This window comes from Aulonocara stuartgranti (assembly GCF_965226115.1).
Source record: "Aulonocara stuartgranti genome assembly, chromosome: 15".
In the NCBI taxonomy this organism is placed as follows: Eukaryota; Metazoa; Chordata; class Actinopteri; order Cichliformes; family Cichlidae; genus Aulonocara; species Aulonocara stuartgranti.
The window spans coordinates 35,995,005-36,022,894 of NC_138951.1; the positions used below are offsets into that span (position 1 = coordinate 35,995,005).

The window sequence follows — 27,890 nt, forward strand, 5'->3', positions numbered from 1 at the left end:
CTTCTTTTAATTTGATAGTCCCTTATCCCCTGTGTGTTATGCTATGCTTTGCCTTCCTCGGTTCATTGGTGGATTTAGTTCACTTGTGTGTTTTCCATCTCCCTGATTACCCAGGGTATATTTTAGCTCTCTGTCTCCTCTTGTCATTTGTCGCAAACTCCATCATGTTGAATGTCTGCCTCGTGTTTCAGTCTCCTAGTTGATTATTAAGTTGATTATTACTTCCGTTCCCAGTTTCCTCCTTGTCTCCTAGTCTGTAGTTTTCCTTTAAGCAATAAAGCTGCTTTTGAGTTCAGTTCTGCCTCTGAGTCCTGCATACTGGCTCCACAAACAGCTTTAAATGACACAAATGTGAAAACATTAGAAACATTTTTTTTATTACAGTGGAAAAACAGTCCATATAAACGTAACGCAAAAAGTAAGGAAATCTGCTATTCTGCTATTCAGTCTTGTTTGGCGTCCTAATTTCACACACGATTTTTACAACTCAACCATTTCAGAGTGTTGAGCAAGAAGATTGGTATAAAGGAAACACAAACATGGCAACAAAACAAGCTCTGAAAGTCATTTTAATCTGAACCAAAAACCACTGTTAGTAGTGATGGGACGTTCTGTATCGAGGCTTCGGAGCGTGTGTTGAGTAATGGAGGGGGCGTTTCCGCGATGCGCGTATCGAGGCTTGCTTCATTTATGGGAGGAGCTGAAAATGATGACGTCCGAAGCCTCGCTGCCCGGCTGTACCACGTGACTGGTTCATGAAGTGATTCCAACTTTTTCGCGAGATGTGACAGCGATATAAACCCCTCAGACTTCATTCAAAAATGTGGGTGTTTGATGGAGAGTTGCGGTTAGTGAGAGTTTGGAGACAGTTTGGAGGTTTATGAGAGTGAGGAGAGAAAGTCAGGAGAGAATGGAGCCAGCTAAGAAGAGGAGGATGTCCTCCCCTGTGTGGGAACATTTTGATCTTATTCCTCCCAACAAGGTATGTAAATTTCTACAGAAGATGTGTTTTCATAATACTGATGGTGCAATACAATTTATGTTAAGCTGTATTGTACAAGGTGAAGTGTTTGCTATGTGCCAGGCAGCTGGGATATAACAACAACACCTCATCCATGCTTAGGCACTACAGAGCTTTGCATGAGAATAAGGGAACACCGATTGTGGAGCAAGACCAGGTGAGCCATCAAATGCAATGATAATATAGCATGCAGTAATGTTACTAAATGATATAACAATATTATACAACTGTTATAAGTTACGTGTGTGATATTTATATTTGTCCTTTGTCTTTATTGTCTTTCCTCAGGAGAACAATCTCAAATAGATGAAGACCTGGTTAGCATGGTGATTGAGGACTCACAGCCATTTAGCATTGTGGAGGACAAAGGATTCAAAAGATTTGTTAAATCATTAAATCCCAGCTATGTTCTCCCCACTAAAAAGGTCATAAAAGCAGTGAAAATTTAGTTTTTACAGAATAAAATGTGAACAGGCAGGACTGCTGTCCATACCTCAACGTTACAAAAGCACAACCACTGTCCACACCCCAACCACACCTCACCTCACAGTAAATGATCATTTCCATTTTAAGCATTTCCAAATAATCATTTTCCATACTGCCAGTATAAATATACACAGTATACTGCCATCACTACAATATAGATGTTTTACACACTCCTTTTGTTGTTGACATTTACAGGCTGTGTGCAAAAGGCCACACTCTTCAAATTCATGCCAACTAATATTTTTACGTCCAGTAGGTGTCCTACTAGAGCAAATGAAGCTTCAAGAAGCTTTGCGCTGGGATGAACCAATTGGATGAAAAGCTTCAGTGCTTCATGAAGCTTCATCTGCCCATCACTAACTGCCAGGGCTCTGTGTGCGGGCAGGTGGAAATGTGGATCCAAATGCAGGACTCCGAGACAAAATGTAACTGAAAACCACAGCTTTTATTGCTGGCATGAAACAAAAACAGAAACCAAACAGGAACACACAGGCAGGATCTGAGGGTACGACGCAACACTGAGCACAGGAAAACACAGGGCTAATATACACAGGGTGGTAATCAGGGAATGGACAACAGGAGGGAGACACAGCTGGGAGAAATGGGACTAACGAGACAGGGGAGCAGTAGAACTGAACACACTCACATGAGACACAGACCTTCACAATAAAACATGAAACAACAAATCCTTAAACACGGATAAACAGAAACATGAAACTCTAATAATAATCATCATCATCACCACCACAAACACTACAAGAGAATAAGAAAACAATCCATAATGCAAAAACACACCAAAACAAAACAACTCAAAATACTGGGTCAAACTGGCCCAGAACCGTGACAACCACAGCACTTTGGACAGTATGTGAATGAAAAAACAAACAAATAAATACAAATTTTTTTATACAAAATGTCTCAACTTTTATTTTTATTAACAATTACAGCACTGACAGTTCAGTTTAATGTGGCTTTTTCCTGCATCTAAGTGGGCACCTGCCTGTGCTGGTTCAGCTTGTTTGAGCTCTCCTTATTTAAAAACAGCCAAATACTTTATACATAAACTTTCAAGTTTAATTTCAGTATTTCAATATTTCCATCTTTTACAAATCAAACAATCAGCTAAACTTGAAAACCATCAGCAAAACAAGCAGAAGATTAGTACAAAAAAAATAAATAAAAATCAGTGCAGTCCCAAACAGTCATTAACCCTCTAAGACCCAGCATATCAAAAAACTAAGATTTTTTGGAACTGAGATGTTTATTAACCCTGATGACAAAATCCATAACAATTCTTTTGCTATATTGTGTTGTGTTTGATATATTTTTATTATTATATTTATTATATATTTTTTGTATTGCATATGATACACTGGTCATTTTTGGCAACTTTTTGTTAACAACAATGTTCATTTTAGACAAAAAAAATTATGGCAAGTATTGATCATGTTAATGAGATAGAGGTCTCAGAATCTCATGAATCAAATATGATACAAAGGGCATTATAGGTTTAGGGTTTTTTTTTTAAAAGCCAAGTACTTTATATGTAAACTTTCAAGTTTAATAGTAATATTTAATCTTTTAGTAGTAGTACACTCGAAGGCCATCAGAAGGTAGCATTGGAATCGTTTTATGATTTTCATCTTTTAGAAATCAAACAATCAGCTAAGCTTGAAAATCGTCAACAAAACAGTCTAGTACAAAAATTAAATAAAAATGAGGTCAGTCCCAAACAGTCATTAGGTGAAACAGGGTTGTTTTGGTGTGTTGTCAGCTAATCACATTTACCCAAGTGCAGTTTGTAAGTGCGGAGGGTGGAGAGAATTAAGAGGCCTGGGTAAGAAAAATAAAAACTAGAGAGAAGAGTACTGAGGCCATGGTGAAGAGAAAGAGTGAATAGCATGGAGAGTGTGCTTTTCTGTCTGTTTATCAGAACCTTAAAACCTGTAAATCTAGCCCTTTTTAAATACATATATTATTAAATGTGGGAGTGCACAGTCTATCCCATTAAAATATTTGAAAACGTCAGAGCAGATATATTTCTTTATCATCCTGTCTACGTTAATGCAAGCACCGCCTAGTCGGCTCGGTGCAACCCTCATATCTTTGGGCGCAAGAACAAACATCCGTTCTTGCAGCTATGAGGTTTAAGGTGTGGCAGCAGACAGAATAAAATCTTTTTTAGGAAGTGACTAGCTTACATTTAAACTATACAGAAACTGCAAAACTAAACTGTGAATTTTGGATTCTCAAGTGATCAACATACTATGCCTGTCCTGGGAAATTGAAACTTGGATTAAATCTGGATTTTGATGAAGCTAATCAGACAATTATCACATTTCACCACATCTCACTGCATTAAGGTTTGTATGAGTTAATGTGGTTATTATTTTAAAAATATAAATATATGTGTCACCTGTTGATATTATAGCAAAAGATGAATCTATTTTCATCAACCTGACAGTTAGAGAAAACTGAAATGAGGTCGGTGAGTCAGTAACTGATTTGTTCCTCGGCTGTGCCTTAGTAATTACTTGTCCTAATGGTTTTGATGCGTACCTTTTTTGCTGTTATTGTTGTTAGAGTTCTTCCTTGTTTTGGTTTGCAGAGTTTAAAGGATGAGAATAAGAAAGTCAAAAAATCTCCCGATAGCTGGAGTTCTTTTTTTATTGATTTTCCTTCTTTGGAGGGTTGGATTTTTCCACCGTGGGTTTGACTTTGTACCTGTGACTACCAGAAGCAAAGGCGTTCAAAAGAAGACACCTATGAAAAACTCTCATATGTCCTCGTGGCCAAAATGTCAACAAAACACATCTACCGCCAACATCCCAGGATTCCAAACACTTCCTCAGCATATCAAAGATTTCCTCTACTATCGCCACTGTCGCCACTTCCCCATGCTACTGGACATTCCGGACAAATGTGGAGGAGCTGATAAATCTGGAGAAGTCTTTCTTCTTCTGGTCATTAAAAGCTCTCCGGGGAACTATGAACGCAGAGAGGTGCTGCGCAAAACGTGGGGTGAAGAGAGGTTACACAACGGTGTGTGGATTCGACGGATCTTCATCTCAGGAACGACAGAGAGCGGGTTTGAGAAGGAAAGGCTGAACAAACTCCTGGAGCTGGAGCAACAGGAGCACAACGACATCCTCCAATGGGATTTCAGTGACACATTTTACAACCTTACATTGAAGCAGATACTCTTTCTTGAATGGATGGAAAGGAACTGTCCCAATGCCCACTTCCTGTTGAATGGTGATGACGACGTCTTTGCCAACACAGACAACATGGTCGAGTATCTGCAAAGCCTCAAGGACAATGACGGAAGCCAGCACCTCTTTACTGGCCATCTTATCCAGGGAAAAGGGCCTATTAGAGGGAATAACAGCAAGTACTATATTCCTGTTCAGGTGCATGAGTCCGACTCATACCCTCCTTACTGTGGGGGTGCAGGCTACCTCCTGTCTCACTATACAGCTTTGGTCATATACAAAATGTCAAAATCCATTAACCTTCTTCCCATTGATGACGTTTACATGGGGATATGTCTGGCCAAAGCAGGACTTGGTCCTGTGTCCCACATGGGCTTCAAGACTGCTGGATTGCACATCCCATCAAATAAAGTGGATCTTTATGACCCCTGTTATTACAAAGACTTTTTACTAGTACACAGATTTCTCCCGGCTAGGATGTATTTTATGTGGCATAAAATACACGATCCTAATCTAAAATGTGGCGATAGTAGCAATCGCTGAAGATTCATATTTTCTTTGACTTTTGTCAATACTGTGTTTGTTATAGCATCTCAGAAAAACTGTAGTGCTTTGCTTAAGTGAAAACTTCAAAGACATTTTAAGTAGCATTTCGATGCAAGTAAATGGCCTGTATTTGTATAGCGCTTTACTTAGTCCCGAAGGACCCCAAAGCGCTTTACACTACCCATTCACACATAAGTAAAAGCAGTTTTATCACAATTATGGTTGAGTAACAGCACAGAAGAATTATTACCCACTATTATTCTGTCAAAGGCTTGGTAAGATAAAACTATGGAGTCAAAGGTAATGAGAGATAGAGAGAACACTGTGAAAAACAAATTTGTATGTACTTTTTGGTACTTCTCTCTAGTCTTTGTTGTGGTTTATTTCTAATACGAATATAATAATACAAGTTTTGTAAGAGAGAGTCACTTTTAAGAATAATGTCTAACAGCTGACATCTGTGTAAGTCGACCCATGTCAAACTGGTTTGAATGTATTGGGTTAATCATTGTATCAGTCAGTCATAAATGTATTGGGGTGAAATTAAGATAAAATCAAAATACTGAAAAAAAACAAGCATGTCTTGAAATTCTGAATTATATTAATATACTTATATGTAAATATACTTACTTTATTTCTACCACTGTGTGTAACTGGACTATAAGCTTTAAGAATTTCATACAAGTCAGGAATGCAAAACACAGTGTATTACAGTGTACACTGAAGAAAATACAATATTGCATTAAAAAATCTGCACATTTTTAAGCTTAAGTTTCTGTAATATTTCAAACCCGTTCAGACACAGCTAAAACTTAAACAAGCTGCTTTTCAGCCTTACATTCTCCTTCAGTCACTGGCAAAAGCAAAAAGTGCAAATTATTCTGAAATAATACTTAATACATATTAAAGATGGCACGATACCACTTTTTTATGTCCAATACGATATCATAAATTTGGATATCGGCCGATACCGATATGAATCCGATATAGTGAGTTTTTTAATCAATATAACTGTTTTTTTAATATCTTGCTGCTTTTTGTATAAGTTCATACTCAAGTTAAAAAACAAACAAACAAACATTAAAGCTATTCTGTTATACCTGTATGCAAAAAATACACTGCACCCAAAATATTTAATAGTTCAGCAAAACTGATCAATCTAAAAAACTTAAACCTACTCCATCCTTCCTATTCTGGTATTTTAAAGAGTAAGCAACCTAACTAATAGGCTTCTAAAACTCCCAGCAAAAAAAAAAAAAAAAAAAATAGGGAACCACCCCCACCTCATGATGCTTAATCAAAATAATCAACTTTAATTTGATGCAGTGTGAAAACAAATGCACAGAAATCAATTATTTTTCAAGAGTAATTAAATAGATTCAACATCTTTCTTCAACAGAATTGCAGACTGCACAGATGGTATCTTCCCAAAGGAAAAAGTACTACAGCTTACTAGGGTATATTAGACTTAATAGTTACTATATACAGTAATGGACTTCTATACATTTTACATCAGATTAAAACTTTGGGTGTAAGATTCAGATAATTATTTATTAAAAGCTAGACATTTTAAACGAGAATAAGAACGTATTTCTTTGTGGCCCCCTTTCCCTGTTAATGCCCTACCTGGCCCCCTGGCAAAACTTTGCTAGACCCGCCCCTGCACAGTTACCAGATGTCAGCGTAAAAAAGGATCCTGGTGTTATTTGTCTCTCAGAAACAGTTCATAACTTCCCTTTAACTCATTCAAGTCACCTAAAAGGTAAACCTGTTTCTCCATCACCTGTTCAGCTCTGATGATTCAGTAAGGACATCTCCTGGTTTCATCTTCATGTTTCCCTCTCACCAGATATACAAACCGATATCATGACCAGCAGCTTTACAGCTGTGGCTCCAGCAAACATCAGCTGATACTTGAAATTAATATTAAATAAACTCTAACAACAGCTGATAAAGCTTAAACTTGCAGCTGTTGTTTAACACGACATCCGCTGGTTTCCTCTTTCTGGCGCTGTCATGGTCTCCGTGCCTGCCCGGTCGGCCCCACAAGGCTACATTTGCTGTTTCTGTTCTCTCCCTCTCTGCCTGGGCGGAGCTCACTGTGGGCTCCCGCCCTTGGCCCACACACACACCTGACAACAATCACCTGTCATCACCGGGAGCACTATTTGAGGCTGGAACACAGATCCTCTCGTCGCTGGATGATTGTACTACTGACATCTCTCCTCCTGCCTCCCCTTTCCCTCATCCACCTGCTGTCCTCCACCACTTGCTAATGTTACTGAATCTGTGGAAGCTCTGTGATAGCCACCCCCAAACAACTGAGTTATTTTTACACACTGGCCAGCATCTGACCAATCCACCACCTTTCATTATTTATACCGTTAACAGAAAAAAATAAAAAATCATCGGCCCATAAAAACGAAAAATCACCATTGCCCGGTGGGCCGATGGCCAGTCCAGCTATGAGCAGAGGGAGAGAGAGAGGCAGTCGCTCCATATATCCGTTGTTAAGCTTAACGCTGGAATGCTTTATAAACATTCAGAGATGAAGTTACACACTTGCTTTACTTCTCTCTGGGATCACTTCCTCGGAGATGAAATGCTGGATTGGTAGCGAGGCTACAAATACACACGGTCCATCTCTAATACATACATACATATATATATATTTTTTTTTACCACATAAACTTATTATTATTATTATTATTAGCTTTATATAAGCTTGTCCAGCTTGTCTTTCTCCCGCTCATCTCAAAAAACACATTTTGATTTAGGAAAAGAGCTTTATTTATGCTTTGCTGCATCTTTCGTAAGTGCGATCAACGCATGAACACAGAGAACTAAAGTTACATCCAGGTAACATATATTTTTCATCTACTTTTAAAACGTTGTGAACGTTCTGAGCTACGGAACACTTACAACCCCCCCCCCCCCCCCCCCCCCCCAAAAAAAACCAAACAAAAAACTAGCAATCTCTAGCAACCATTAAATCTCTGCAAAAAGTTCAGAGTGAAAACTGGAAAAATATACAATATAAAAAATATAAAAATATAATAACCTAGGCTTTGCTGTGATATCAACTTGAAAGAGCCTAAGCAGAGCTTATCAGAACCAGTGTACCCAGAGATCTATCATAAATAAGTCAGCCTGCGCATACTCCCATAATTGGATGTTCACTCCTGAGAACTTGTGAACATGTACTCATTTAAACTTGATTTCCTTTTGAACAAAGAGTAAGTATCTTGTATCCTCGTCAGCCTTTAGAGTTCTCTCTTTCATCCTGGATCATAGTTTCAATTTCGTTTCCAAGGTTGGAGAAAAATGGACGCTCATCAAAGTCATGTGCCCAGCACTGCCTCATCATAAGGTACACCTGGCATTACAATGAAAGTAATATGAGCAAGGATAAACATTGTGTAATAAAAGGATAGAAGGGAAATTACTTTATTGCTGATGCACACACCCAGGACACCGGGTGTTTAAGCTGCTGCCGTCTGGCAGGAGGTTCAGGCTGCTGAGGTCCCGAACAAATAGACTCAAGGACAGCTTTTACAACAGGGCAATAGCCCTGATCAATGTAAATAGCTGACCTGACTGGATACCTCCCTGGACTTTTTAGGGGGAGGTAACAATGTTTAAAACGATAACAATAATATTTATATTTATAACAAGGTGCAATAATAATTAATGTGCAATAATAACAGTGTGCAATACACATACACTTATTCTTCTTTTTTATACTAAGTTAATATACTGTGTTGTGTTGTTTGTTACGTTGTGATGTGTCATATCGTGTCGTGTTGTGTTATATGTAGTGCCGACGTAGGACAGTTTTTCCAATTTCATTGTACTACTGTACTATGTATGACTGTGCAATGACAATAAAGAGTTATCTTATCTTATCTTATGTAAGACAGATAAGAAAGTCGTTTCTCCAAAGGTCTGATTTACTCACAATAGCAAAGATCAAAAAGTATTCCGAAAAAACTACAGTTTCGACCGCACAGAGCAAACGTACCTTGGGCGGGCAGTTTAAAGGTGGTGGTAACCTCCAGTTACCCTTCAGTAGATTTGCCAGATGCACTGAAATGGATGTACCCAGCACGTTGTGCCCAATCTCCTGCATATAAAGCTGAAACAAAACAGTAAGCCATGGGAATCCATATTTAAGCTGAAGCATTTTCCAGACACATTTGTAACAATTGTACATTTTCTTACTCTTTTCGGATTGAAACTTATATCACAGTAAGAGAAGATTTCATGAAGAACAACCCCGAAACTCCAGACATCTGATTTTTGGGAGAATCTGGACTCAGTGATGGACTCTGGGGCATACCTGCAGTAAATGCATGACCATTAGAGCACAGAATAATCCCGAGTAATGGGGCAACTGTGATCTTCAAGCAGAGGAAATCTATCTCATAGCTTATGCTTCACTTTTCAACATTACATATTCTTTTCTGAGAAGCATTTCTTTTAAAAATAAGCACTGTCTCATGTTTGGTTTTATTCGTGTCTTTCATTTAGTCATATTAGGAAGTATTAACAGCTAGTAACCACACCAGCGACACAAGAAAGTAGCTGATTCATTGAAAAGCAGTTATTAGATTTTTATTGGTGAAACTAGTGGAAATCTACCAGAAGATGGGGCTCTCTCCTGGTTGGGTGACACGGTAGTAGTCCTTATTATGTGGAATGACCTTGGTCAGCCCAAAATCAGCGATTTTTACCAGCGTCTCACTGGCTACAAGGATATTTCGGGCTGCAAGGTCTCGGTGCACATAACGCAGGCTCTGCAGGTACTCCATCCCCTGACAGAATTAGAAACAAACGAAAGACACTTTTATTTTTAGCTCTGTCAATCTCCCTCTGTGTTTTAAGTTTTTTTTTTTAAAGATTTGCAACACGTAGAACTGTGGAAAGTCTATGTATTTGTGTGTGTCTGTGGGGGAAATATAATAAGCTATATGGTATTAGAAGGTAAATATTTTTAGCTATTAATTCTTCTTGTCACCTTCTAATACAACTCTAAAATGTGCGTCATCGTTACACAGCAGATAAGAATAAACTGCCAAAACTGAACTGGTCCACACAGCAGAGAGAAATATTCTGCATTAGACACACACACACACACACACACACACACACACACACACACACACACACACACACACACACACACACACGGCTTGGACAGTTTGTGTCCTTGGGCAAGACACTTCAAACGTTGCCTACTGGTGGTGGTCAGAGGGCCCGGTGGCGCCAGTGTCCGGCAGCCTCGCCTCTGTCAGTGCACCCCAGGGTGGCTGTGGCTACAATGTAGCTTGCCATCACCAGTGTGTGAATGGGTGAATGACTGGATGTGTAAAGCGCTTTGGGGTCCTTAGGGAAAACGTGAGCACTGGTTCAGGAATGGCTTCACATATGTCACGTCAATTTTCAGATCCTGCCCAATCAGATCTGTAATCCTGCTGCGTCACAGGCAGCTTTAAATCCTGCTGGTTTACACTTGCTTGGGAAGACATGTTCATCATCTTTATCAAAAGCAGCAGGTCAAGCACACGTTAAAGCAAAAGACTTTCAAGTCATAGAATGTGCAGTCGATACTCATTTATGATTGTGTGGGCAAACAATTAATTCCTGTCCATATAGCAGAGGTCATATTTTTAACATTTTGCAAGCTCACGCACCTTACAAATTTGAGAAGCAAATAGTAACATCCGCCTGGTGTTGATGTTGTGTTTGTTCTTCTCTAAGTAGCCAATAAGGCTGCCATAGGGCAGGTACTCCATCACTAGACTCATGCTGAGGCGACCTGTGAACAGACAAGCCATAACGTTGTTCATCAGATAATGTCCTTTCAAATCTTTGTCACTGAAACACAGAGACATGTGTGAGTTTCATGCTTTAAGAGGAAATGAGTAAGTGCAACGAGCTCTTTTGCTTGGTTCACTTACATTTACACCTTTTACAAAAAAGTCATACAAGTCACCTTAAACATGTTTTTGAAGTGGCACAGCAATCCTTAATGAGTTCATTTATAAAACAGGAAAGGGAGAGCTAAGAGTTTTACAGTCTAAGCAGGGGGCAGATCATTTTATTATTGTTTAGTTTTTTTTTTTTACCCATGCTGTAGCAGACTCCCTTGTATTTGACGATGTAGTCGCAGTGTAAGACGTGGAGGGTGTTGACCTCCTTTTGGAAGTCCTCCAGGTTTGACTGCTTGTTGGACTGCAGCTTCTTCACAGCCACCAGCTCACCAGTGTTATCACCCAGCGGGTCATAACGGCAAAGCTCCACGCTGCCAAAGTTCCCCTGCAAATGTGTTAAGTCACAGGTAAAAACTGAAGTTAAAGTAGATGCATGAAAGAGACGGATAAAGAATGAGCACAAATAGTAGGTCCTGCTTGTGTAGCATAACATCAGCTTGACACATTTATTTAGTTTAAAGCTTCTGTCCATTATATGTCACCTCACACTTACTTTTCCCAGAGGGGAGATGTAGCGCAAGTATCTCTCCTCAAACAATGTCTGGTCGTGCTGAGGGTGGCTGTAAGATCTGCACACGGGGCTCTGTGTGACAGGTTCGGTAGCATGAAGTATCACATAGTCTGGCAAAAAACAAGGCAACGTTAGCAGTCAGCAGTATTTTCACTTCAGTGAATCTCAGCGTAATACCTAAAACATCATCCATTTGGAAAACAGCTATTGGTAGCAACAGTAGTCTGTTTAACAGCTACCCCTGGACGAATCACACAGACACACAAACACAAGGACAAACAAAGATTTCTCTTTGCTATTCTATAATTTACATTTAAAAGGTTCACTGTACTACTGTATATTAGAGCATTTTTTGAAATGCACATACTTATATTGTGTTATCTCAGAGCTTCCCAAAGTGTGGGGCCCGTCCCCTGGGGGGGGGGGGGGGGGGGGGGGGCGGTATGAAAAGGAAAAAAACAAAACAAAAAACACTTGGACACTGCTAGCATAATGGACAGGTTTTTGACGGGGCGCCCACACAGGGCGGGAGATGAAGCATCGCTGAATATGTTTCCAAACCAACTTCATTCTAAGCCAAAGACTAGAAAATATGGTGAAGCATATCTTCCCTTTGGCTTCACCTGCACAAGTGCCAAGCAGTGTTGCCAACTTAGCGACTTTGTCGCTATATTTAGCGAGTTTTCAGACCCCTTAGCGACTTTTTTTCTAAAGAAAAGTCGCTAAAAAAAGACGTGAAAGCGCGTATCGCTTTTACTCTCAACAAGCAGCGGGTGCTGTAACGCAGTCAGTTCTTCTTTTACTCTTTTACTCTTATGCTGTTTTGTGGATCACAAGGTTTAAAACTACTTATAAACACACACACACAAAGTAACTCCACCAGAGTGCCTATTTCGGGTCACTTTTGCGAAAAGAATTTCAAAGTCTGTTTTAAATGATCTCTGATCCAGGGAAGATGATGATCCGGGGTCATGTTCACGTATAACTTTGTTTTTTATAAAGTTGCATGACAGAGTTAATTGTGTTTTACAGACAGCGATTTCTGGAGATGTCCCTGAGCCCGTGCAGTTATTTCAATGAAAGAATCATGCCTGTTCTTATGCAGTGCCGCGTGATCATTGGCATCCAATATTCATTTTAGGCCTTGTCACTTGCACACAGAGATTTCTCCAGATTCTCTGAAACTTTTGATGGCATCATGTGATGACATATTCAAAGTCTTTGCAATTCTATATTGAGGAACATTATTCTGAAATTGACCCATAATTTGTAGAGGTATTTTTTTGCAGAACTGGTGAACCTCCACCCGTCTTCACTTCAGAGAAATGTTACCTCTTTAGGATGCTGTTCTTTATTAGCGCTGACTTTTGTCACTTGCATTCCAAATTGTTTGAGATTTTTGGCTGCCATCAAACTCTAAATCAGCTCATATCTTTCATGAAGTAATACAATGTCTCACTTTAAACATCAGTTATGTTTTCTATGTTCTATTCTGAATAACATACGGGTTTATAAGATTTGCAAATCATGGATTCTGTTTTATTTACATTTCATAAAACACCATAATTTGTTATCTATGTCTTCTTTTCTAAGGATTATATCTGATACAAAAAGTTAGTCAAAGTATTGTGGTATTAACTGAATTAATTTTATTTATCTAATTAATTTATGTTTTAAAGGACAGTTTTAACATGTATGTGTCAGCTGATTACCAGAACAGTATGGTACGCATCTTTACCTGAAGTGATGAGACTGTTGAGTTGACGGATAATACTGCGACATGAAGGTCTGAAGTCTGCCTGGTAGTCCATACACTGACTGATCAGATCTGCTAGCTCTGTCCACTGAGAGGGAGGCAGCTGCTGGAAACTCTCATAAAACTGCTTCTTCTGCAAATAAAAACAAAAACAAACACAACACATTTAGCACCACATAGCACCATTTAATGTTTGTACAACAATTTTTCTAACGACTGAAAATTCACAGAAAAGGAAGTGCAATTTTCATTTAATCTACACAGTATTCTCAGTAGTCTTTTCACAGTGTTGCATTTTATTTACATCAACTTGAAAAGTTAATATAATATTCTGAACTGCATCAGTTTTTCTGCATGCTGAACTTTATGAACCAAAACCAGAGCTACAACTCACACACAGAGTCCTCTAGTTTAGGCATTTTCTGCAATTGTTGCATAACAGCAATGAGCTTTGAGGGATCATGTAACACTGACCCAGACAGCTAAAAAGTTTAGAGTGTTTAAAGCCTTCCAAAACCACAAACTGCAGATCAGGGAATACGATAATCTACCTGATCTAGGTTCCAGCCTCGTAGCAGGGAGTTTCCATTGTTAAAGATTTCCCACACTGTGGCGCCAAAGCTCCATTTATCACACTCGAGGGTCAGTTTTTCTGGAGCGCCCAACACCTCGGGGGCCACCCAGGGGATCCTGTCCAGAATGACTGGAGAAACGACAACTCTATTAATTAAGTTTCTTCATCTATTTGTTTGTTTGGCTATAAGGAAGCAGCTAAAAGTATCCTTTATTTTGTAAGGCATGTTAATGGGTATAAAATAAAACGAATAAAGCTAAAATTGGTTACCATTGCATAAAGAAATGCTGATACATACATTACAGTAAATAATGAGTCAATTTAAATTAAAAAAAAAGGCTTTACCATCTTTGCCCACCATGGCCATACTGATGCCCGGATCACTCAGCTTAATGAAAGGAGAGCTCCCCTGAGAGGGGTCACCTTCTCTGGCCAGCAGCAGATTTTTGGCACAGATATTTCCATGAACAATGTTCTTCTCTTCCTGTACGAGGGTTACATGTGATTTTAGCAACTACATTTCAAAGTAAGCAGGACAGAAAAATACCTGTTTGCTTGTTTAGTGTTATTAGGAAACACTTCATCCTTTGCATTAATTCTACTGTTCACAGCAGTTATGTATTTTAAAATACCTGGTAAAACATGACATTTTAAATAACATTTATTTGCACATCACGCAATCTACAGTCATGCCTGCTCTAGGCTGCCTTCTTCTCATTTCCACATCGGTAAATCTTCCTTACCAGGAAGTTGAGGGCTGATGCGAGCTGTTTGGCTACGTCAAGTTTCCAGCTCACTGATACAGATCTCCCCCTTTTCAAGTAAAGGTCAAGGGCCCCGTACTTGACATACTCCTGCACCATGATGTCTGAAAGGCACAACAAGGTTTGTTTCAACAGCTGTACTTCAAACCAAAACACAGAGCGCTCACTCGCAGAGCAGCGCCTGAGCTAGGGCCACATGATATGAGACAAAGTTAACCAAATAACTGTCAGCTTTGAAATTACAACTACTTGTGTCAGTCGAAACACTGATTGTACAACATTCAGCAACACAACATTCAGCTTTACTGGGCTTACTAGCAAACAACAAAACACAAAACAACAAAAACAGTCAATGCGATCATGGAACTTAGTTTTAACTCACTCTTTGCTCCGTGAACACTAACACCGTATACAAGGAGCAGGTGTCTGTGTGCAATCTGACTCATCAGGCTGGCAGCTTCAAAGAATGACTGAAATGGTCAAAAAGCATGTGTTAGTCATAAGAAACAAATACATTTAAAAAAAAAATACTTAGGTATGTATAAAGTCACCTCCCAGCAGTTCTTGTGAGTCGCATCGAGCTCTTTCAGCAGAACTTCGGTCACACGTTTCTCCCCGTCATGAATGTCGATTTTTTTGCCTTTAAAGATTCGAGTGAAAGAGCCCTGACCGAGGCTTTCGTCCTGATTGGGAAAGTATCCATCATAAACAACATTATAGCTCAGTGATTCTTTTTAGATTACCGTGGCTATAGCGTCACAGTAGCAGCATTAGCAGTATTTGTTAGTGCCACAGCGTTATTCATTTAAAAAGACACAACTGTAGCTGTAATGGAGGTATGAGCAGTTGTAGAAGAAGCAGGGGCAGACATTTACACTTTCAGGTCTCGGCTCAAACCAAGAAAGTGTGAATAGATACGTTGCATATTGTTGAGATAAAGAATAAACATTTTAATCACAATACTCGAGTTGTGTCTCCTTAGAATAATAGATTTGCAACAAATCTCTGCTGAAGAAGACTCATGTAGGACTGTTCCTGTTGAGAACCCCTTGATGTGACTGTGTCAGCTGACAGAATATTGGGACTGTCCCATATAGTGTAACTATTTTCGTATGAAATTCAGCTAATGATTATACTGTTGTTAAAAAGCACAACTCTGAATCAGTCTTCCAGAAATCACGATAAAGGGTGCCAGCTCTTGTTCTTCATTCAGCTACTTAAGGGTCATTACAGCAGATCATCTGCTTTTATTTCACCCTATCCTCAGCATCCTCTTCTGTCACGCCAACCCTCTTCATGTCCTCCTTCACTACATCCATGAGCCTCCTCTGAGGTCTTCCTCTTTTCCACCTGCCTGGCAGCTCCATTTTCAACATAATTTGTCCAATATAGCAACGATCTCTCCTCTGATGCCCAAACCATCTAAACCTAAGTTGTCCTTCTAAAATACCAGTTTCTAATCTTATCCATCTTGGTCACTCCAAGCAGAAATCTTAGCATCTTACACTCAAGCACCTTTAGCTCCACGTCCTGTCTTATGTCCGTGCCACTGTCTGTATTGAAACTCTTCTAGCGTCACTACCTCTGCTCCTCAGAGCTTCGCTGTTACACCTGCCCTGTTCTCATTCACACACATGTATTCTGTCTTACTTCTATTGACTTTCATTCCTCTTCTCTCCATTGCACACCCCAATGTCTCCAGACTCTTTTCCACCTCTCCCCACTCTCACTACAGATCACAATATCATCTGCAAACATCATAATTTATAGAGACTCCTGCCTGATCTCATCTGTTAAGCTGTATATCACCATAGCAAACAATACGGGGGTCTGAGCCGATCCCTTATATAATCTCACCCTCACCATGAACCCATCTATCACCCCAACTGCACACTTCACCAATGTCTCACAGTCCTAATACACCATCCTTACATATTTCTGACTTCCTTGTGCACTATCACAATTACTCTTTTGGCACCCTATCACATGCTTTCTCTCTCTATAGATAGATATCTGAAATTCAGGACAGTTTCACAGGGTACATAGGTGCTGTGCAAATCTTTGCAAATCTTGTTGCAGTTATGAAATATCATAAACACATGGAAGCTGTAATACAGGGTGCTACTGTTCATGTCAGAAAGGAATAAGTTAAGGTAATAAACAATTAAAAATTACAATTCAAAGAAAAATAACCAACAACTATTCCATATCCATCTAGTCTGTTGTTTGTGAAAGGTGCAGGAGGAACCACTGGAGATGTGGTTGACATCATAGCTATAGCATTGTTTGGATTCCCAGAATCCCTCTCTCTACATGGGGCTGAAGAGCTACCCCAATAGAACAATGCAGGAAAATAAATCCACAATGAAGGATAGCAGCTGGGGGAAGTGGGCTGCTGTTGCCTACCTCTGAGTTAACATTAATTTTTCAATAGAAATTTAATGATACAGATAGTTTATAAATAATTGCCGTTTACTGTTTAAAAAATGAGTTCACCACTATAGGTATGCACCACTTCTCGTCCAAAGCTAGCAAGCAAGAAATGCCTGTTATGTTAGGATAAAGGTATATTTTTCATTAATGCTCCTGCTCTGCTTTCACTAAAAAAGGAGTAGATGGAAAAAGAAGAAAACAAGTAGAAGAAGTTTTGTACTGACAGTCATCAGAAGTACCAACTGGCCTGATTGGCACAACATACAGATCAACTTACACAGCTCAGGTCCTCATATTTGATCATATGAAACTGGATGTGACTGAATTTGTTCCTTTCGGTTGTTGGAGAGCCTGGAGCTTCTACAGAGCTGCAGTTGCGTATGATGATCAAATTTGTGAGCTCTTTAAAAACAGCAGAAAACATAATATTTCTTATAAAATCTTCAATCTTTCAGACATATATTACCTCAAACAAGAATTGAATGATGATGAGTGCACAGAAAATTGTCGAGCAACTGTAGATTTGACAGTACATGTGTCCTAGTAATGTTTTTTTCTATATCCTTGATGTAGTTCAGAATACTGAATGTGACAGTTACACATTGTAACCATGTGGATGTTCATTTGTTTCTACTGCTACAATTGATAGCTTGCACAGATTAATTGAAACAATAAAACTTAGATTATGAGACAACTGTAATATGACAATTTCATATTTAAAAAAAAATCAGAACAGTATGTACTCTATTGCAAAAATTGGCATGCAGTTGATGCAAATATGTAATCACACTTTGATTTTCCTGTAACAGACCCGTCAAAAAATATGGACATAACCTGCTGCTCTTAACAGCAAAGTCTTACAGTGCCATTAATCTGCACTGTTTCTAATGGCCAGCAGGTGGCAGCTCCTCTGTGAAAGAAGTTGCACTATAGGATACTCTTGGTAGTTGGCTCTGAACTTATTTTGGCAAGTACTTTTTATGTTTCTTTTTCACTAGTGAAAACAAGCATCCCAGTTGTCACAGTGTTTACTCACTGCGCCTAGCTAACTAGATAAGCTAGCTTATTAATTTAGCCTCTTGTCTAGTCATGGTGCTGAATTTCAGGAAGTAGATGGCCAAAATGAAGTATCAGGGTCACATCTCTCTGTGTGTTTGCCCTTGTATTTTTGGCGATCAAGGCAGATAATGTCATCTGTAGCTTGAAGAAACATACCTTTGGGTCGGGGTGGACAGCAGCAGGTTAACTTGACAGGTACTTCAGCCAGCAGGAGCTTATTGTGTTGATAGTGGCTGGTAAGCTCTCTCAAGCTGGAAAATGATTTTTGGACACCAAAGAGGCTGTAGTGCTCATTTTTATTAATGAGACAGTCTTTATAATCAAGTCCAAGTGGAGTCTGCAAAAATAAGAGGGTGATTTTTGATCAGAAGCAAGAATCCAAACACTTGAGTCAAAATGTAAGCCATGGGAAACACTCTTGCACATCGGATTGAGCAGATGCTTCTTTAACATGAAGTGGGTGACAAAAAACATTTAAACAAAGGTTTTTGTCTATATCTGTACCTGAACACAAACAGTGAGGAAAAAGTTGTCATAGTTCTTCGGACTCTGCCGCAGAAGGAAGGTACCACCTTTGTATCCTGACTTTTTCAATTTGTTGACTGCAAACTCTGATCTGCTCAAACAGCATAAAAACAAATCAGAATATATCTATCTATCTATCTATCTATCTATCTATCTATCTATCTATCTATCTATCTATCTATCTATCTATCTATCTATCTATCTATCTATCTGTCTGTGTGTGTGTGTGTGTGTGTGTGTGTGTGTGTGTGTGTGTGTGTGTGTGTGTGTGTGTGTGTGTGTGTAAAAGCTGGCGTCTGATTAAGTAATGATTAAATTGACGCACGTTATTGGGCCATGACAATGGTTTTTGATTCCCTCTAGAATACTTGGCGGAGCAATGTCTTGGCAGAAGAAGTGGCTTGAGTCCGTGGTCAGTCTGAAGTAACCATCAACAAGTGACACAAACGAAAGTGCCTCTTTGAGACTCTGGAACTTGACTTCCTGTAATGAAAGTAGTCACACACAAAAAAAGTTAGTCTCCTGTTAGTCTCCTGTTGCATTACTGGACCACTTAGGGGACTAAGTTAGGTTTTCAAACTCCCGTTCTGACCGATGCCACGTGTACCGTGGAGTCTTACCATGGACTTCCCACATCACATTATGGATCAAACCTAGCCAACATTTATCCTAAGGACCATCAGTAGTCACGGGAGTTGGGCCTCTGGCTATGAACCATTTGTAGGCAGACATTTATTACTCACTGCACACCCTGCTTGCTGCATTTGGCCCTCTGTGTTCTTGTCCTCTTCTCTAGTTTTAGCTTTAAGTTAAAGGACCATTGTTTGACAGCGTCAGCAAGCATTACAACACTGAATAACCATCAAGTGTTTGCTTAGTCATGGTACAAAAATACTTCCAAACTAAAAGTTGAACCAATGTCTGGGGTGTTACAATGATGCTCAGTCAAGTTACTCCTGAAATGGACACCATTGTTAGACTTTCTAGAAAGACAAACTGCTCTCTACTATCTCTGTATTAATTAATTTCAACTAAGCAAAATTTGAAAGCCTTCTTGAAAAAAGAATGAGGAGGGGAAAAAGCATTTTTCAGTGGTGATGGAAACTTGATGTCTCATACTTTTGGGTCCATCACTTGTCCTAACTCGTTAACTGACTTCCTATGGATATAACAGCTTTCCTCACATCACAGAAAGAATGGGGATAATTGTAAGACTCCAACACATTAACTTCACCCGCCACAAATGACATTATCTGATTAATATTTCTCACTTCTGGTCCAGAGATGGTCTGGGTAGAATTCTATTCAACATACAAACATCACCAACATCGGTCCATCTACGATTAAAGGTTTGGTGTTATGCCATGACCAGTTTTGGCCAGATGGTACAAATTTGCAACTTTTCCACCCCAGCAAGCCAAATGTCATCCACGTAGCCAGAACAGGGAGCTTTGGAGAAGCAATACAAAAGTAGAAGGGATACAGTTGCCCGAGGACACTAATTTGATGCGAATAGCTTTTAAATTGTTCATATTTACATCCAAACAGTAAAATATATATATATATATATATATATATATATATATATATATATATATATATATATATATATATATATATATATATATATATATATTAAAGACAGTGAAGGTAGTCAGAACTGAGGGGATTGAACTACCAGAAGGCAACATTGCAGACATAGAGGACAGTTACAAGTACCTGGGGATCCCACAGGCAAATGGGAACCATGAAGAGGCCGCTAGAAAGGCTGCAACCACCAAGTACCTGCAGAGGGTCAGGCAAGTCCTGAGGAGTCAGCTGAATGGTAAGAACAAGATCCGGGCCATCAACACGTACGCCCTGCCCGTGATCAGGTACCCTGCTGGGGTAATAGGCTGGCCAAAGGAGGAGATAGAAGCCACTGACATAAAGACAAGAAAGCTCCTTACCATGCATGGAGGGTTTCACCCCAAGTCCAGCACCCTGAGGCTGTACGCTAAGCGGAAGGAAGGGGGCCGGGGACTGGTGAGTGTCAGCACCACAGTCCAGGATGAGACAAGGAACATCCAAGAATACATTGGGAAGATGGCCCCAACTGACCGAGTGCTCAGTGAATACCTCAGGCAGCAGAAACCCAAGAAAGAGGAGGGAGACGAGGAACCATCATGGAAGGACAGGCCCCTGCACGGTATGTACCACCGGCAGATAGAGGAGGTGGCTGATATCCAGAAATCCTACCAGTGGCTGGACAAAGCTGGACTGAAAGACAGCACAGAGGCACTAATCATGGCAGCACAAGAACAAGCTCTGAGCACAAGATCCATAGAGGCTGGGGTCTATCACACCAGGCAAGACCCCAGGTGCAGGCTGTGTAAAGATGCCCCAGAGACAATCCAGCACATAACAGCAGGGTGCAAGATGCTAGCAGGCAAGGCATACATGGAACGCCATAACCAAGTGGCCGGCATAGTGTACAGGAACATCTGTGCCGAGTATAACCTGGAAGTCCCGAGGTCAAAATGGGAGATGCCCCCAAGGGTGGTGGAGAATGACCGAGCTAAGATCCTGTGGGACTTCCAGATACAGATGGACAAAATGGTGGTGGCTAACCAACCGGACATAGTGGTGGTAGACAAACAGAAGAAGACGGCCGTAGTGATCGATGTAGCGGTTCCGAATGACAGCAATATTAGGAAGAAGGAACACGAGAAGCTGGAGAAATACCAAGGGCTCAGAGAAGAGCTTGAGAGGATGTGGAGGGTGAAGGTAACGGTGGTCCCCGTGGTAATCGGAGCACTAGGTGCGGTGACTCCCAAGCTAGGCGAGTGGCTCCAGCAGATCCCGGGAATAACATCGGAGATCTCTGTCCAGAAGAGCGCAGTCCTGGGAACAGCTAAGATACTGCGCAGGACCCTCAAGCTCCCAGGCCTCTGGTAGAGGACCCGAGCTTGAAGGATAAACTGCCCACAGGGGCGTGCTGGGTGTTTTTATTTATATATATATATATATATATATATATATATATATATATATATATATATATATATACACACATATATATATATATATATATATATATATATATATATATATATATATATATACACACACATATATATATTGCAATGGTTTAAGTGTAAAATATGTTGTTTTTTTTACCAAGCAGCTGTCATCCTTTCGTGTTATAGTCACCATCCTGCTGTCTTGGGGAACCTGCTCATGGCATACCCGCTGTATACTGATGTCAATGATTTCTTGAAAATCACAGAAGGTCTGCCACTCAACTCTTGACAAAACCTATCAACCAAATAGCATTTTGATCTGTTTAGTAGCGTAGTAGAGATATTAAAGCAGGAAAATGATAGCAGTTAACCAACTACAAACTAAACTCGATCTTCTTCAGTCATCTTACCTGGCTGTTATTGATACTTCCAGCGGTTTGGATTCCTGTTTCCCCTGTGACCCGCACAAGAGAGAAGTCTGACTTTGGATGGGAGGAAGAATGATTCACTTGGAAGGTTTCCGTTCCAACAGAAGGCTCAATGCCAGACAGCTCAATCAGGTACTTGAGTTTCAGGCTGCACTCATCTACGGAGCAGTTGCCAAGCTTCTTTAAGAAACGCTTGAGGGTATTTCTAATTCGGTAGCGGTCCAGCCGGTTTCGTTTCTGGATGTCATGGCGATGTGACATGGGAAGGCAGGATTTGTAGCTAAAGAGGAATAATATTTGGTGTAATGATTGCAAACTAGAATGGATTGTTGTATAAGCAATGATACAGTCTCAACTGTAAATACCTGACAGTCTTGCAGAGCTCTCTAACACTCTGGTTGCGCTCCTTGGCCATTCTCCACAAGTCGAGCACTGCAAGGCCAAGGCATTCCTCCTGAAGAGTCAATGGTGGGGCTATGCCTGCCTTACTTTCAATGAAGTCATTTCGAAGCTAAACACCAAAAGAAATCAATTGGACTTATTATCGTCACATCTACTAGTATAACAAGCATGGAGTTTTTTTGTGGCCACAACTTGTGTTACATTGTGCAGTAGTACATTAATCTATCAGTTTTACAAAAACCAAAACTAATAGACACCTCAAAGCAACAAAGACAGTACATGGTTGGATAAACTTTTGCTAATGAATTAAATTGAAGAATCTCACCATTTTCAATAATAGAAATTGTAAATATTTCATCTTACTAGAAATCGGTACTTAAAATAGAAAAACATTTATCTAATCACTTTCTATCAGTCTCGATTCTTAAAATTAAAATAAAATAAAGAATTTCATAAAGTATAACATAATTTAAATTAATTATGTTAATTAATAAAAATCTTTACTTAATATATTTGAAAATAATATCATTATTTAGTACTTTACCTGGGCAAAAAGATAGTCAATGACACTGTAGTCGAGTACTGGACTGATTCTGTCTCTAGTCAAACTGTAGCGGTATGAAGATCTTGGTTCTTGCCCAAACCAATTTCCAAAGAAGTACCTTCAAACACAAAAGAACTCCATTGCATATCAAATCATATAAAACTAACCTTTACATCAGGATCCATTAAAAACCTTTCAACTAGTACTCCAAACTCTAATTATTTATAGCAACATTCTAAGTATAAGGAGTTGATGCACTAAACATTCATCAAATGAAAGAATATTCAATAGCCACTTTATCTGTCTGTCACTTTATCTTCTGTTGTCAAACTTTGGTGAGCTCTTGTGAGCTGTGGCATCAGTTTCCTGTTCTTAGCTAACAGGAGTGGCACCCGGTTCAGAGATTTTCTTCTGTGTCTTGGTTGTAATGCAGTTGCTTGAGTTATCGTTGTCTTCCTATCAGCTCAAAGCACTTTGGCCATTCTTCTCCGACCTCTGACATCAAGAAGTCCTTTTCACCCAGAGAACTTTGACTCATTGGTTATTTATTTCCTTTTCAGACCATTCTTTGCAAACACTAGCAATGACTGTGTGGGGTAGATCCCAGTAGAGCAGTTTCATAAATACTCCATCTGGTACAAACAGCTATATTGTGTTCAAAGTCACTTAAATCACATTTCTTCCCCATTCTGACGTTTGAGTTGAACTTCAGCAAGTTGTTTTAACCGTGTCCACATGCCAAACTGCGCATTAACAAGCATTTGAAAAGTTGAATTTGAATCTTAAATATATATATATATATTTTCTCATCAAATAAGGCATTTTGACACCCACCTGACTCTGAAATGGACTTTTAAGTTTTCATCAGTGTCAAACATGTGAGAAGGAGGATACCAAAATGAGAGGTCTTCAGATGCCAAACCAAATAGACTTAGGTATACCGGCAAGATTCCTGGAGGAAAAAAACCCCACAATAATGAATATGGCTGACAAAAATTAGTGACTTACATAATGCATTACAGTCTTACCACATTTCTTCCCTGCTTGGATGCAGACATTTTCAGCAGATATTTGTCCAGATGTGATCTGTAATGTTGTTGCTTCCTTTTTGACAGGGAAGAAGTTGACTTGTAAATTAGGAACAGTGCTTGAACTGGACCTCTGGCTGCCTCCGCGGTCTCTGATCACCAGAGGAGTTGACTCTTCCTCGCTGAGATCCATGGTTACTTCAGAAAATAAAGCCAACAGATAAACATCAGAAAATGTATTTAGAGGTCAGTAGTCAGGTGACCTTTTTTATATTAACTTACACTGAAAATCAGAAATCCTTGGAATAACTTGAACATTTTATGTTCTGACATGGAAGGTTCAATTTTGACTTGATTGGCTGAAGCGTTGACATAAAAGTAAAAAAAATGGAGAGTTAAATAACTAATGCTGAATAACTGAGTTGTTTTCCAACTGTTTTTTGTTGTACACGTACAGTGACAATAAAAGGTTATTCTGTTCTTGTGACGTCCACAAAGCTTGACTTCATCCATTTTAGATTAGTAATGTTCCTGAGTCATTGAGTCAGGAACTGTTTCACAGGTCCAGCTTCTTATTTAGTCTGTTCTTGGTTTCCTGTCTGTTCTTGTCTCATCTATGTTTTGTCCTTTGTCTCATATGTGCATCAGCCTTACCTTTCAGCATCTTATATGCTTTACTGTTTCCCTGTTAGGTTCATTTATTGGCCTGTCACCTGGTATTTCCTCTGGTCTTTTGTCCTCCTGTCCTCTAACTCTAGTTTTACTCTCTCTGTCTCATCTTCCCTGATTTGTTCGCTGTTTGTCTCCCTATGTCCCCTGTCACGTCCTCCTGTTCTCCTCTGTTAAGTTAACCAAGGTTTCTCGTTCAGTTGTGTCTCCCTATATTTCGTTCCCCTTTCTGTTCCTAGTCAGACATTTGTTTTCCTCTTTGGTCAGTGTCAAGGTTGCATGTCTCAGTCTCCGTCTCATTGTTAGTTTGGTGTGTTATTTTTATAGCCCCTTGTCAAATACGTGCTACGTTCAGTTTAACTTTTCTTGTCCCCTCCCCTGTAATCAGTGTTTCCTTTTCCCTTGTTACTCGGTGTGTATATATTATCTCAATCTCCCTTTATTGCATCGTCCCTCATACCTACATGCTGTGTGGTTCAGGTTCAGAGGGATTTTTTTCTGTTTCTGAAGTCCTGCATTGTGGGTTCCAAATCTGGCTGCTCGCACAGCACGTACATGACAAGGGAGTGATTCAGCTCTATAAAACCCCATTGACTCAGGAAAAAAAACCTAGATTATTGTTATAAGGTGTTATTGTATCACAGTAGTGTTTACAGTATAGGCTTATGACTCATCGTGTCATAAGAATTAGTGTCATGGCTCAAATCAGGTTTTAAGGTACCTTGGTGCATTACGACATGGTGTCAGACGCCTGGAAAAGCCCCAAATGCTTAATAATTAAAATCTTGGACAAAAACCAAAGAAATGTTTCATATCCTATTTCCCAAATGTATGTATATAAATGCTGACTGGGATGTGTTGGAAAGACTGTTTACAAAGATAACTACCACTGGATTTTCTTGCTAACTGTATAGGAATTTGTGACCTTAAAAAACATAAATTAGGAGAAAAGTCACAGGAGGGTGTAGTCCTAAGTAGTTTTCTTGATTAGTCAGGTCCTTCATAGATTCATTAGTGCTGAGGAATAATGGGTGTGTTAGTGGGAGACTGTGAGGTAACAAAAAGCCATGCATCAGGCAGTACCCATGTATACATTAATGTCAAAGGTCTTCTTTTGACAAAACAGACCTGTACCTACCTGGTCTGTGTCAACAAAAGACATAGCATACTTTTATATTTGTTATACTTATGTTACCTGTGAATCTAACTGTCTTTTTCTCTTTGAATTCCAATTAAGCTCCAATTATTATCTAATAGTATCTTAATTGTCCTTCTAATTCTAATACATTGCTTGTTTTGTTTCTATTGGTGATTAATGGTATTATAGTAGTGATTTTAACACTGGTTCTTATGTCAACCAGTGTGCACACTTGGGGCAGAGTGATTTATGATGGCACCTTACTTTATTGTGGAATCATGTGCATCACTATTGAGGTGCTGCACCCTTTGGCTGTCTTTTCTTTTCTTAATATTATCTTTACCAAGATCAGTGGATGCTTTTTTTAAATTAACTTTTTAGCTTGTAACACTAATAGTGCTTTTACAAGACAATTTCAGTGAAGTGTTTATGCAGTTTACTGTAGCAGTGAACTCTCTGGTGGGCTACGTAAACAATGCTTGATAAAATTACAGTGTACTATTCTGTTAGGATCAAGAACCTGTTATTGTGGTGTTTCTTAAAAATAACAAAAAATGTTTAATGTTTTGTAAAATACTGGGAATAAACTTAAATATTGCTCTGGGCTGCAAGAAATGTCTGTACGGGAAATAATTGCAAGGATGAAAAAGAGAATAATAAAATAAAAAGAGAAAATAACATAATCTTGGAGCTGAAAAAATATTGTCCACATGCAAATATATTGCATGATTATATATACACAGATAAATTAGACCAGCATCCAATGTAAGGTTTATGTCATAGATTTACATTATTGGTAATAGCCAACATTATTTTTTTATGTTTTTCCACCAAGCTCTTTAATATAATTAATATTTTTGATCATATTTAAATTTTTGCTTAATACTTTTGTTAAAAGAGATCAAATACTGATCTGTGACAGAGAGCTCACAGGAAACATTTACCAAATATTAACAGGATAACTATTCCTTTCAGTAGCACTCAAATTAATTAAAGGTAAGTCCTTAAATGTCAATTTGTGTTTGTAAACCTTAATGCAGGCTCCTGCTTGTATAGGATGAAGTCGTATGCTATACAGTAATATGCATAACCCTGCATTCTAGATAAACATCATATACCGAATATGATGTAAACCTGGACAGACCCCATATTCAGTATTCACATCCATATAAAAGCATTCAGAAAGCTTTTGAAAAGTCAATTGTAGTTTTGCGGGGATTCCCGTCCTCAAGTGAAACTGGTTACCACGCTTTGCCGTAGCCCAAATTAACACTATGTGAGAACATGTGACTTACGTTTCAATGTAATAAGTACATTTATTTGACTTTGTCTTTCAATGTCTTTCAAATACCGTATATTAGGATCAATTTTAAGAATGTTTTTTTATTATTATTTTTTTAAAGATCACCATAACAACTTAAGAAGGAGTCACTGTTATAGAAAAATATCCCACAATATGGACATGCTGTAAAAGCTTCTTTGAATAGCCATTTATAAAGAGCTAAAGACAGATTAATCCATAGATCAAACACATTCTTCATAATGTGACATAATACTTGTCGATATACAGTGGAAGTGGATGCTTCTGAGTAGGAAGTATGTAAAAATATCTTTTATACTTACAGGAATATGTGCAATCACTCGTCGGGTCGTGTATTGTCACATGCGACCATCAGAAGTCCTCATTTTGTTACTTTGTAGCCACAAACACAGAGTTACTTTTCTGACTTTTGCGCTGCGTGTCTGTCTGTGTGAGACAGGAAGTTTAAAAGGATTTCCTGATTTTCAGAAAACTCATC

At 39.1% G+C, this 27,890-nt stretch overlaps 2 protein-coding genes across 4 annotated transcripts; one reads left to right on the top strand and one right to left on the bottom strand.

Annotated features, from left to right (window-relative positions):
* Nucleotides 1-424: 424 nt before the first annotated feature.
* On the top strand, nucleotides 425-8,201 carry LOC309690174 (N-acetyllactosaminide beta-1,3-N-acetylglucosaminyltransferase 3-like). 3 transcript variants are annotated; one of them, XM_082507098.1, is made up of 3 exons: nucleotides 425-982; nucleotides 1,062-1,178; nucleotides 1,310-8,201. In XM_082507098.1, the coding sequence occupies exon 3, from the start codon at nucleotides 4,126-4,128 to the stop codon at nucleotides 5,260-5,262; it is 1,137 nt and encodes a 378-aa protein (XP_082363224.1). In that variant the 5' UTR covers nucleotides 425-982; nucleotides 1,062-1,178; nucleotides 1,310-4,125; the 3' UTR covers nucleotides 5,263-8,201. The 3 variants fall into 3 exon arrangements, with proteins under 3 accessions (XP_082363224.1, XP_082363225.1, XP_082363226.1); XM_082507099.1 differs by having other exon boundaries at nucleotides 1,068-1,178; XM_082507100.1 differs by having other exon boundaries at nucleotides 1,124-8,201.
* On the bottom strand, nucleotides 8,032-27,890 carry jak3 (Janus kinase 3 (a protein tyrosine kinase, leukocyte)). The gene is made up of 24 exons (XM_082507097.1): nucleotides 27,715-27,890; nucleotides 24,285-24,482; nucleotides 24,091-24,208; nucleotides 23,257-23,374; nucleotides 22,676-22,821; nucleotides 22,293-22,590; nucleotides 22,040-22,177; nucleotides 19,206-19,363; nucleotides 18,860-18,971; nucleotides 18,512-18,692; nucleotides 17,574-17,698; nucleotides 15,415-15,546; nucleotides 15,246-15,333; nucleotides 14,843-14,967; nucleotides 14,445-14,583; nucleotides 14,077-14,228; nucleotides 13,508-13,658; nucleotides 11,752-11,879; nucleotides 11,394-11,583; nucleotides 10,959-11,083; nucleotides 9,907-10,079; nucleotides 9,487-9,604; nucleotides 9,287-9,400; nucleotides 8,032-8,641 (listed from the first exon to the last, which is right to left on the bottom strand). The coding sequence occupies exons 2-24, from the start codon at nucleotides 24,475-24,477 to the stop codon at nucleotides 8,522-8,524; spliced, it is 3,342 nt and encodes a 1,113-aa protein (XP_082363223.1). The 5' UTR covers nucleotides 24,478-24,482; nucleotides 27,715-27,890; the 3' UTR covers nucleotides 8,032-8,521.